This window comes from Hemicordylus capensis, chromosome 3 (assembly GCF_027244095.1).
Source record: "Hemicordylus capensis ecotype Gifberg chromosome 3, rHemCap1.1.pri, whole genome shotgun sequence".
Lineage (NCBI taxonomy): Eukaryota > Metazoa > Chordata > Lepidosauria > Squamata > Cordylidae > Hemicordylus > Hemicordylus capensis.
In genome coordinates this window covers 224,351,946-224,364,028 of record NC_069659.1, presented here as the reverse complement: position 1 = coordinate 224,364,028, position 12,083 = coordinate 224,351,946, and the positions used below count along the sequence as shown (strand labels likewise).

Sequence of the window (12,083 nt, the reverse complement as noted above, 5' to 3'; positions counted from 1 at the left end):
CTTTTTTTTTTTTTAAATCACATTATTGGTTCAGTACACCATCCTCTGCAATTAAACAACAGCTTAATTTTCTCACCATTTCATTTCTCCTTAGGTTTTTAGACTCCAGTACACCAAAGCATCTCCCATTAATTTAATCACCACATATTACTGCCACATATATTAACATCAAGTCCCATATGCATGCATAATTACATCTGTACCACACATGGATATTAAAGCAAAATGATGAAGTACACAGAATGAAAGACAAGACAGACATCCGTTAATCCGAATGAAAGATATCTGTTAATCTACTGAACACTACAATGAGAACTGAGGGGGGTGGGGAAAACATGGCTGGAAGGCATGACTTTGTTACTAGCATTGTTGAAGGTTCCAATGATTTCTTACCAACGTCCGTCCCTTCTATGCTCTCTTCTCTACACTAGGTTTTGGCCACAATCCACTGCAGAGTTCGGCATACAAGTCCTATGGTAGGAGTAGGCAACCTTGGCTCTCCAGAAGCTGTTGAACCACAACTCCCATCATTCCCAGCCACAACTTACTGTTGCTGGGGATGATGGGAGTTGTAGTTCAACAGCTGGGCAGCCAAGGTTGTCTCTCCCTGTCCTCTGACAATCAATGAGGATTATTATGCAGCCCACCTTGCAAAGGGTTGTGCCATTTATAGCACCTGAGTACTGCACCTTCCGTTTCCCCATGTGGGCAACTAGCTTCCACAGCCTGCTCTCACAGACCAAACACTGGATTTCAGCAGGAACTTAGTGTGCTTATGGCAGATGCGCACAACTGTGCGGCTCATGAGGGTCCCTTCTTGGTTCCAGTGAATGGCAAAAGGGGCCTTTGATTCGTTTGCTGCTTCCAGGAGTTGGCATTTTGTTTGCTACTGCAAGCCACCACCTCAGTGCAGTTGAAATGAACTGTGTGCAACATTTCAACCGTGTGGCCAGACAGACTCTTCCTCTGGCCAAACAGCCAGCAGGGCACAGGAAAGGTGAAGTGGTGCACCATTTGCCACTGGCAAATGAGCATCTCTCAGTGCCTGCTGAAGGTAAACGTCATCCCAGTCTTGTGTGCCTTCTCCCTTCTCCTTGCCACCATGGGGAAAAGGCATCAGGAACTGAACCATTGCAACGGAAATGGACAAGTGTACTGGCATATCTTCATCCCTTGTTATCCGGGCTTTCCCTTCATCACTCTCTAGATTACAATTTAGATTGCAAACTCCTTGGGGGCAAGGGACCTCTCTTTTATATCAATTTTCAAAACACTACCTAGACTGAGAATGCTATAAGAGAGCCAGCGTGGTATAGTGCTTAGAGTGCTGGACTAGGACTGGGGAGACCCGAGTTCAAATCCCCATTCAGCCATGAAACTAGCTGGGTGACTCTGGGCCAGTCACTTCTCTCTGAGCCTAACCTACTTCACAGGGTTGTTGTGAAAGAGAAACTCAAGTATGTAGTACACCACTCTGGGCTCCTTGGAGGAGGAGCGGGATATAAATGTAAAATAAAATAAAATAAAAAAATATAATGATGATGATGATGATCTGTGTGCATGACTTCCCTCATTCAGCAAAACAAATCCTGTCTTTCTAAGCAGGCACATTTTTTTGAGGCTTGCGGACCACCAACACTTAGAGGATGAGCCATGTCGACAGCTAATACTTGCAAACAAAGCCAACAATTTGCATAAGGACTTGACGTCCAAAGAGAATTCTTGACATTTCTACTGATATGACAGCTTGCTACTCTGCTTTTCAAATGCAGTCTCAAAGCAAGTTTTAGAGATTATTGATCCTCTCAAGACTTCTACCTTTTTAGTTTCAAAAATAAGATACCAAGAAGAAAAAGCCTTCAAATAGAGTTTAATCGACAGTGGATGAGCTAAATACCGACCCAAACCAGAGATAAACACTGGCAAAGGCCACCATCACGGAATCTGAAGAGAGGCATGTGGCCATTTTTCAGTGGCAGCACAGTGACATCCAGTGGCCAGTTAAGCTAATTATAGGGCAGGATTTTCTACAGAAATGTCATCACCACCAAGCATCTATCAATTTCGTCTTATTTTAAAACAGAACAATCCAGGCATATGTTACTAATCAAAGCAAAATATTAAACAGTCCCTGTAATGCAACTAAAAAGATCTGCATGTGAAAACAAACATATAATTCACTTCCTACAAAACTGTATGTTCAATCAGGAGTGAGGATATAGTCCACACTGTATTGCTTTGAACAAGATGCATATTCTGATGGGATACACATGCAAATACCTATCCCCTATTCTCATGCAACTAATGGCTTGTTAAAGTCTTGTTTATGTGGGATAAGAGCTGGATCAAAGTCACTGACTTGATGCCAGAAGCAGGAAACCATTGATACATCCATACAGTAGAGAGCCCCCAAAGCACTGTTGTGTATGTGTATCTACCTTGCAAGCAAGATGGTGGGTCATCTTTTGTCCCAACCCAGAAATACATGCATGAGATTCTCATGGTCTGCTTCTAACAATACGTTTGGAAGGGAGGGGAAGCTGGATTTAGCTCCTTCCCACACCCAAACCGGTGACTGGTGACAATCTTTTTTAGATTGTGAGCCCTTTGGGGACAGGGATTCATCTTATTTATTTATTTCTCTGTGTAAACCGCCCTGAGCCATTTTTGGAAGGGAGGTATAGAAATCGAATGAATGAATGAATGAATGGTGCTCTCAAAGAAGGCAGTGGTAACTCACAGACATGGCAGTTGGATGCAGCAGTCCAGCCTCATGAACTGCACACACAACTCCACTCATTTGTTTGTGGGGTTCCCAGTCCCACAAGAGAATGCACACCAAGAAGTCTGGGTGAACTAAATATGGATCCTGGGCATCTGTCTCTTTCTTGGGCAGCATAGGAAGTTTATCACAGTCCATCAGCCCTATGAAAACGATATTATCTTCTCCCTAACTATAGGCCAACAATGACAAATTATGAATGCCTGCCTTTTTCTGTATTTTTTTTAAAACATACCTTGCTTTATAAATGCTATTTTATTAAGAGGTTATTCACCCTGTACTCTCAACAACAGCATGGATTACAAGACTACAAAAACGAAAACTGGATTACTAATCTTGCAACATATATTGATAGCCAATGCCAATTGATAAACAGGTTGTAACAAAGCAACATGGCGGCAGCTGTTTTGTTTCATATACTTCAAGACGACAACAATGTTCTTACTTGTTCTTGTGGAGGAAGAAGTCTTTGAAAGTTCTTGGCTCTCTTACCTGATATAATCGAAGTATTCTTTGTGCTGGTTCCGATAAAAGACTGAAAATTTAAGCATACGTCCTGCAATCACTTCTGCTTTTTCCAAAAGTTGTGTTAAGTGAACCTTTGAATAATCTGTGAACACAAAGCATTCTGCCGGTGAGAAGCAACAGACTATCATTTCCAAAGTTCACATGGTGATCCAATTCTGTTCATGGTGAGACAGAGGTCAATGGGGACTCCGTTACCCCTGCTAATGGAGCACAGAGACATCTTTTAAAGTGCAGATTCTCTTATATTTAGCAGGGGGAGAGCAACTGGCCCTATCCACCCCCAGCACAGCATCTCTCGAGTGGCTGTTGCTGGTGTCTATCTTATGTGTCTTTTTTAGACTGTGAGCCCTTTGGGGACAGGGAATCCTCTTATTTATGTATTTATTTTTCTTTGTAAACCGCTTTGAGAACTTTGGTTGAAGAGTGGTATATAAATATTCGTCATGGCAGTAGGGGACTCTGAAGCAGGTATTCTTTTGGAAGTACTCCCAAACAGAACAGCATCTCTCTTTCTTTATCACACACAAACATATACTGGAATCTTTCTGATTAGTTTGAAAACACAAAAACAAAACGTATTTTGTCTCTCAGTTACCTTTGAGATTACAAAATTTGTGCAGCAGTCATCAGGGACTGCTTCACTACACTATACAGCAATAAACTCAGGTCTGCCACCACACTTAAAACAGCACAGAAACTCTTCAATGGATCTCTTGTGTTTCTTTTTAGAATGATCTCTGTGGGGACAGAGAACCATTTTCTCATTCCTTTTGTCATATGAACTGCTCTGTGAACTTCTAATTAAGAACTAAAATAAATAGTATTAAGAGTTCCTTCCCAGAGCCACAAATACAAAACAACTAGGCTTCTTTACCAGAATTTTATAAAGGAGTACGAATTAGACGGGATCCTTCCTCTGCGAATTACCTGTCCCACATTACACTCACCAAATTTTGTTGGAAATTTACAATGGCCAGAACAAACTCTTTCCCTTCTGCAGTATTAGCTGGGAGATACAATTAGGGGTGTGCAATTCGGATTTTCGGTGATTCAGTTCGGGACCCGAACCGAATCACCCCTGTTCTGTTTTGTGCCCGAATATGGGCCACCCGAATCACCCTTGATTTGGTTTGGATTGGGGTTTAATCCAAATCCGAATCGATTGGGGGGGAAAGAGCCCAGGGGCAAAATTTTGGGGTGGGGTGGTAGTGCCCAATGGGTGGAAGCTACCACCCCAATTTCAGGGGGATTGGGCAAAGGGCTGATTTTTGGGGAATTTTTGAAGTTTTAGTGACTTTGGGGCAGTTCGGGGGCATAACATGGGATCTGGGCAAAAAGAGTGGGGTGGGGTGGTAGTGCCTAATAGGTGCAGGCTACCACTCCAATTTCAGGGGGATTCGGCAAAGGGCTGATTTTTGGGGAATTTCTGAAGTTTTCATGTCTTTGGGGCAGATTGGGGCAGAAATTGGGGCCTGGCGCAGAATAGTGGGGTGGGGTGGTAGTGCCTAATGGGTGGAGGCTACCACCCCAGTTTAAGGGGGATTGGACAAAGGGCTGATTTTTTGGGGAATTTTTGAATTTTTTGCGTCTTTGGGGCAGTTTGGGGGCAGAAAGTGTATCTGCCCCAAAAGGGTGGGGTGGGGTGGTAGTGCCTAATGGGTGGAGGCTACCACCCCAATTTCAGGGGGATTGGGCAGAGGGCTGATTTTTTGGGAATTTTTTAAGTTTTGGTGTCTTTTAATTTTTTAAGTTCTGGTGTCCCTAGATACAATAGTATTCCCCTGGAAGAACGCTAGATGTGGCAGTGGTGAAATAGAAACTATCAAGCATATTTTATTATTCTGTAAAATACATAGGGAATTGAGGAAGCATTTAATTTTACCTTTGGTCCATAAACAGATGGATCAGTTTGCTGAACAACTTGTTAAATATCTACTTTCTGATTAGGATGTTTCAAATTTTAACTCCGTAGCTAAATTTTGTTATATTGCTTTTAAGATGTATAACGAGAATTTATAGAGTTTTATAAATTTGTTTTGGCTTTTGTATGTATGGATTGCTTGGTCTAGGACCGGAAATAAAACTTGACTTCATTAGCAGACTGGAGACCAGTATCTTGGAGAGGGGAGTGTTTTAGTGTGAGCTGAACAAAAGTAACAGGTAGTAAAGTGCACTGTGCATTTATCTTGCTATTGGCATTGAAGAGGTGCTTATCTGTGCTATAAGCAAATCTATGATTAATAGTGCAACCAACTTAGTGGCCCCCTCTCAATATTACTGGCAGGGACAGGGAAGGGCTTGAGAAGTTGTGCAGTTTTATACGATGATTAATCCAGCTAAGAGAATTCATATTCACATTTGTTCTCTTTTTCGTGACTTCCCATAGAAGTGGCCTGGAACAGGCATGTGTTGTAGAAAATTAAAATATCAATGTATTCATGTAGACAGAAACAAATTCAATATAGTTGTGGCACATTTAAATCTTAGTGACACCAGAAAAATATATCGTGTTTCCCCGAAAGTAAGACAGTGTCTTATATTAATTTTAAGCCCAAAAAATGCACTAGGGCAATTAGCGATACATCAGAAATTACTGCTAGGTCTTACTTTCGGGGTAGATCTTACTTTTGGGGAAACAGGGTTAGGGGGTAAAGAAAATGTAATTCTTTAGCACAGAGGTGGTAAAATTGATTTGGGGGGGGCATGAACTTTGTCCTACGTATTAGATTTCTAATTAAAAAATAATTTATTTCACATTAATGCCTCTATTCTAATCATAAATTGAAGTGAGCCCATATTGATGCTCTTTATCTATACAGGAGGCTGTCACTGTCATGGATTCCACATTCATGGTTTCAGCTATTTGCAGCCAGGATATATAGACACCTGGTTTCCATTATCTCAGGGGTGATTTTTGGTAATTTGTGATTCCTGCATGCACATTTCACACTTCTGGTTGCATTTCCAACTTGGTGAGAGTTCTGAAGACAGTGTGGAGCCATGTTGGAATGTATTTCAGGGCATTATTTGGTTTTGGGAGGGCATTACTGGAGGATCTGGAGAGGCCAAGCTACAGTGCGGTGCTCTCTTATTTCTGAACTTTGAGGGCATTTTTTAAAATGTATTTTATCCGACCAAGGAACCTAATCTCATCATTCCCATAGGCACATGGTTTCAATTATCATGGTTTCAACATTTGTGATGGTATCATGGAATGTAACCCCACAATATTCGAGGGCCTCCTGTACTGATTTGAGGATGATAAAGGAATACACCAAAAACGATGATAACAAAATACACCCCTCTCTGGGGGTGAGGTCTTCATCCCAGAGGGCTTACCTGCTGTACAAAACTCTATGATTTCACTCCATTCTGAAACCATGTAATCACCATCAACTTGCTTTGATGCAGTTTGTACAGCTACTGTGTACTCAGTTCTTGGGCTCAGGAACCAATGTCCACGGACAGTCATAGGCAGGGGAACAGCTTTTGCCACCAGTTTTGTGGGTACATCCTAATTTGGTAGACAGACAAAGAAGGAAGGAGATATCAGGTATATATAGAAATAAATTACATTATTTCTTTAGTGTCAAATAACTAGGCACAGCACAATAACTGAAAGGTCAACATGGTCCTCCTTGCAGCCTTCCAGTCTAAACAATTAGAATTTAAGAAGTTCTACATACACTCAGACCACTTTTGTTTTTACTCTTTCCTGGTCTAAGTCCTACCTGCCTATCTCGTACTGCTTGCTCCAATAAAATAAACAAAATGACTAATATGCGTCAAAGCAGAATATTTGTTTAAGAATCCCTCTTCTATCTTGAATGCTTTATTAATATAGAATCACATTATCTATTGTTTTGCAAAACCCTAGTGCACACATCATTTGTGCTTCAAATATATGCACCAATAAGGGGCAAACAGTACGGTATACGAAAAGGACGGCATACAAGGTTAGTCATCTTGCCAACACCTGCAAGGTCCTGGATTTTCAGCTCCAGCAATATGGTTTCCAGCATGACTTCCCAACAGCACATAGGAGCTTTAACTGCAACATTAGGCCCACAGATCAAAACTCTTTATTTGTGCATTAGCTTTAGTGAGCTCAATGAGTTTGTTGTACAAGATTAAATATAGTAATATAGAAATCTAAAGATGCAAAGGCAGGGGAATAAAATGGAACATCAGCAATAATTAATGGAACCAACAGTATTTATTTATTAAGAAGGCAAAAGCAGCAAGATGCAGTATCAGGATATCTGAAGATCCAGCTATGTTGAGAGAGAGAGAGAGAGAGAGAGAGAGAGAGAGAGAGAGAGAGAGAGAGAGAGAGAATGAATGAATGAATGAATGAATGAATGAATGAATTTTAAACCTTCTACACAGCCTGAAACAAGGCCCAGCCTAAACAAGTGGCGATATACTAGGTTTTTTCTGGATAGGTAAGGTTTTCAAAAATGGGGAAAGCATTCAGTCATGCAATTTCCCTCCAACAATCTGAAGTAGTACACTCCAGGGAGAGTTTTACCATGTGATCAGCATAGACTATCTGCGAGCTATTTGTAAGAGGAAGGATCCACTTTCATGCAAACTATATTATTATTATTATTATTACATTTCTATCCCACTCTTCCTCCAAGGAGCCCAGAGCGGTGTACTACATACTTGAGTTTCTTCTCACAACAACCCTGTGAAGTAGGTTAGGCTGAGAGAGAGAAGTGACTGGCCCAGAGTCACCCAGCTAGTTTCATGGCTGAATGGGGATTTGAACTCGGGTCTCCCCGGTCCTAGTCCAGCACTCTAACCACTACACCACGCTGGCTATACTGCCTACATATAAGCTTGGCAATATCAGCATAATGTCAGGGCTCAGGATACTGGGCTTGTGCAGCTGGTGGAATATCCTTTCCATTTATTATGCAGAAAGGCTTGGGTAAAGAAGGCTATTAAGTGTGCTATGCACTGTATAGCTGCCATAGACATTGGCCCATAGCAAAACAAGGCTAGGCTTCTGAGATTTTATTTTATTTACATTTTTTTATTTTTACATTTATATCCCGCTCCTCCTCCAAGGAGCCCAGAGTGGTGTACTACATACTTGAGTTTCTCTTTCACAACAACCCTGTGAAGTAGGTTAGGCTGAGAGAGAGAAGTGACTGGCCCAGAGTCACCCAGCTAGTTTTGTGGCTGAATGGGGATTTGAACTCGGGTCTCCCCGGTCCTAGTCCAGCACTCTAACCACTATACCACACTGGCTCTCTATTATTAAATTATATTGTAAATAGGATTTCTGTGCTTGCAGATCTCTATGCATGGAGAAGGTGCAGAGACAAAAGTTCACACTTGTTTTTCTGTAGTTTGACAGTTGGTTTTTTTGTGGGGAAAGAAACTTTTAAAAAGAATGGAATTTGTTCTGACTGGCTGTGCTGAGGAACTGTTGGGGCAAACATTACGTATACTGAGAGAGTTTTGAAGAGCAGGGAGAGTCTGCTGGAGTGAGTCAGGGCTGGAGGTTGCAGAAGAAGTAAGAGAGTCTGGAAGTCTGCTAGAGTGAGTCCAGGAAAGCCGAGAGTGAGCAGCCAGCAAGAAGAGGAGCCTAGCTGAAATCACTAGAAGAAAAAGAAGAGCCAGGCTGGATTGAGCCCTAGACCGGTGCTGTAAATTAGAACAAGAGACTACCCAGCAAGTCAGAAGAACCAGGTAGTGATTGTGTTTTTCTAGCTTTTGTTTTTCTCAGACCTCCTCTGTAAATAGTCACTTTAAGTGGTGCAGCGGAGAAATGCTTGACTAGCAAGCCAGAGGTTGACAGTTTGAATCCCCACTGGCATGTTTCCCAGACTATGGGAAACACCTATATTGGGCAGCAGCGATATAGGAAGATGCTGAAAGGCGTCATCTCATACTGTGTGGGAGGTGGTAATGGTAAACCCCTCCTGTATTCTACCAAAAGAAAACTACAGGGCTCTGTGGGCGCCAGGAGTCAAAATCGACTTGACGGCACACTTTACCTTTACTTTACTCTGTAAATAACTGTGTTGAGTTTGTATTTTTTGCTGCAAAAGAAAGGCTTTAACTGAACACACACACACCGCAAAAGTAAACTTTCTGGTTATATAAAATTAGAGGCTAGTTGATTTGTCTCCACCTCACGCCTATAAGCCTTTCCGCACTACTGAGGGGTATGTTGTTGTTGTTTGTAATTTTTGATAAAAGTGAAGGGCTGTTGTGGACCCAGTCATACCAAAAGTCCACATGGTGGCAGCAGTAAAAAGATTAAGAGGAATAGAGAGCTGTTCCTCCACACATCTCCTTCACAGATAGGGCTTCCACCCATCGAGGGAAAGTGCATCATGTATTTAGCAGTAGGGTCCCTGTGCGTGCATGGAGCCCTGGCTCATAATGTGTACACGAGCCCTCCCAATTTTTCCAAAGTTTGTTTGGCACAAAAGCAGCTAACGTACTCTAGCTTTCACACAGGGAGCTTCACAGGAGCAATAGAGTGCTTCCCCCACCTCTTTATCATAGGATATAATATACAAGACCGCCACATACTCTTAGACCATATATGGGCCATGCATGAGTGTGGGCAGGAAAGGAGAGGATCAGAGCTGCAGTTTATTGGATCGTTAATTAGTCAGGCCTTAATATATTATTTTATTATTATTATTATTATTATTATTATTATTATTATTATTATTATTATTATTATTATTATTTACATTTATATCCCGCTCTTCCTCCAAGGAGCCCAGAGCGGTATACTACATACTTGAGTTTCTCTTTCACAACAACCCTGTGAAGTAGGTTAGGCTGAGAGAGAGAAGTGACTGGCCCAGAGTCACCCAGCTAGTTTCGTGGCTGAATGGGGATTTGAACTCGGGTCTCCCCGGTCCTAGTCCAGCACTCTAACCACTACACCACGCTACATCTCCCAGTATACCATGGGTGTGTGAGCATTAGGGTTACCAACAGTCCCTTATTAGCAGGGATGTCCCTTTTTTCAGCCCTAAATTGTCTGTCCCTTATTTTCAGCTATTGGGAAGAACCTACAGCTCAAATTAAACCAGTTATTTTCACTAACAAAGAAATAATGAGCTCCAACTTCTTTCACTTCTCCCTGCCTACCAGAGTACTCTTGATCCTAGTGGGCTACAGGCAATTAGGGTTGCCAACAGTGACCCCAGTATGGGACCTTAAAGTTGACAGCCATCTTGGCTGCCTTAGCAGTAGCCAGGTATCAGGATCATGACAATCCTGCCAGGGATAACTATAGAGCTCATGTGTGAAACCTATTTTTGCTGGCTAACAAGGCTTCTCTTTCTAGAAAACAAAAGCACATCATACCCAGTTTGGCTAACCGTGGTTGTATCAATAAGCAGAGGAGAAGCAATCCAAGTTGTAACTTCTGTCATAGTTCAAGTTGAAAACACACAGAGCGCTTGGGCTCCCAATTCCTCCCACATACTGCCTGTCTTGTGTTCCTTATTTGGGCGGTGGGATGTTGGTAAACCGAGCTGAGCATGCTCAGGCAGTCCCTTTTGGTGCTTAGGTGTGTGGAACTGCAGTGCTCAGCCTGCCACTTTGATTAATGGGCATTGGGGCAACAACTCATCTCTGTTTCCTTGCAGTAATGTGAGACTCTGCAGTTTTCCTCTCTGGTGTTGCTCTGTTGAGATTATAACATCTTATGGGGCCATTTAAAGGAGGTGGTGGGGTATTCTATACATGTCTACAACAGATGAGGAATCTCTGTGCGTGTGTATGTTTGTGTAGAACGAGCATGGGGCCAATCACTTTTGTGATTGCCAGTGTGGTGTAGTGGTTAGAGTGCTGGACTAGGACCGGGGAGACCCGAGTTCAAATCCCCATTCAGCCACAAAACTAGCTGGGTGACTCTGGGCCAGTCACTTCTCTCTCTCAGCCTAACCTACTTCACAGGGTTGTTGTGAAAGAGAAACTCAAGTATGTAGTACACCACTCTGGGCTCCTTGGAGGAGGAGCGGGATATAAATGTAAAAATAAAAAAATGTAAATAAAATAAAATCTCAGAAGCCTAGCCTTGTTTTGCTATGGGCCAATGTCTATGGCAGCTATACAGTGCATAGCACACTTAATAGCCTTCTTTACCCAAGCCTTTCTGCATAATAAATGGAAAGGATATTCCACCAGCTGCACAAGCCCAGTATCCTGAGCCCTGACATTATGCTGATATTGCCAAGCTTATATGTAGGCAGTATAGCCAGCGTGGTGTAGTGGTTAGAGTGCTGGACTAGGACCGGGGAGACCCGAGTTCAAATCCCCATTCAGCCATGAAACTAGCTGGGTGACTCTGGGCCAGTCACTTCTCTCTCTCAGCCTAACCTACTTCACAGGGTTGTTGTGAGGAGAAACTCAAGTATGTAGTACATCATTCTGGGCTCCTTGGAAGAAGAGTGGGATATAAATGCTAAATAAATAAATAAATAAATAATGTATAATTCATTAATAATGCAAAGGTTATTTTAAAAAAGAAGAGGTTTGGGAATATTAATACACTATACAATACAGGGATTTATTTACAGAAACCCAAGAGGTCTAGGCCTTGTTCCTCCATAGCCAGTAGTTCTCAGTTTCCACATTACTATATAGTCAGTCTACATCCTCTCTGATCTCTAGTAAGCTACTTCTAGCCACTGCTTATGTTATGAACCAGCCCAGACACTGGTACCGGTAAGGTTGGCATTCTACCTTAAGGAGCCTTGGAGTCAGGAGGTATCAATGCAATCAATCC

General features: G+C 42.2%; 1 protein-coding gene across 4 annotated transcripts in view; it reads right to left on the bottom strand.

Moving 5' to 3' along the window:
• PHYHIPL (phytanoyl-CoA 2-hydroxylase interacting protein like) overlaps positions 1-12,083 on the bottom strand; it is a 143,722-nt gene that overhangs the window by 3,079 nt on the left and 128,560 nt on the right. For all 4 annotated transcript variants that reach the window (XM_053312787.1, XM_053312786.1, XM_053312784.1 and 1 more), the window contains 2 exons: positions 6,650-6,824; positions 3,275-3,392 (listed from right to left, as the gene is read on the bottom strand). In XM_053312787.1, coding sequence (XP_053168762.1) covers positions 3,275-3,392; positions 6,650-6,824 — 293 coding nt within the window. The remainder of the gene's footprint in view (positions 1-3,274; positions 3,393-6,649; positions 6,825-12,083) is intronic.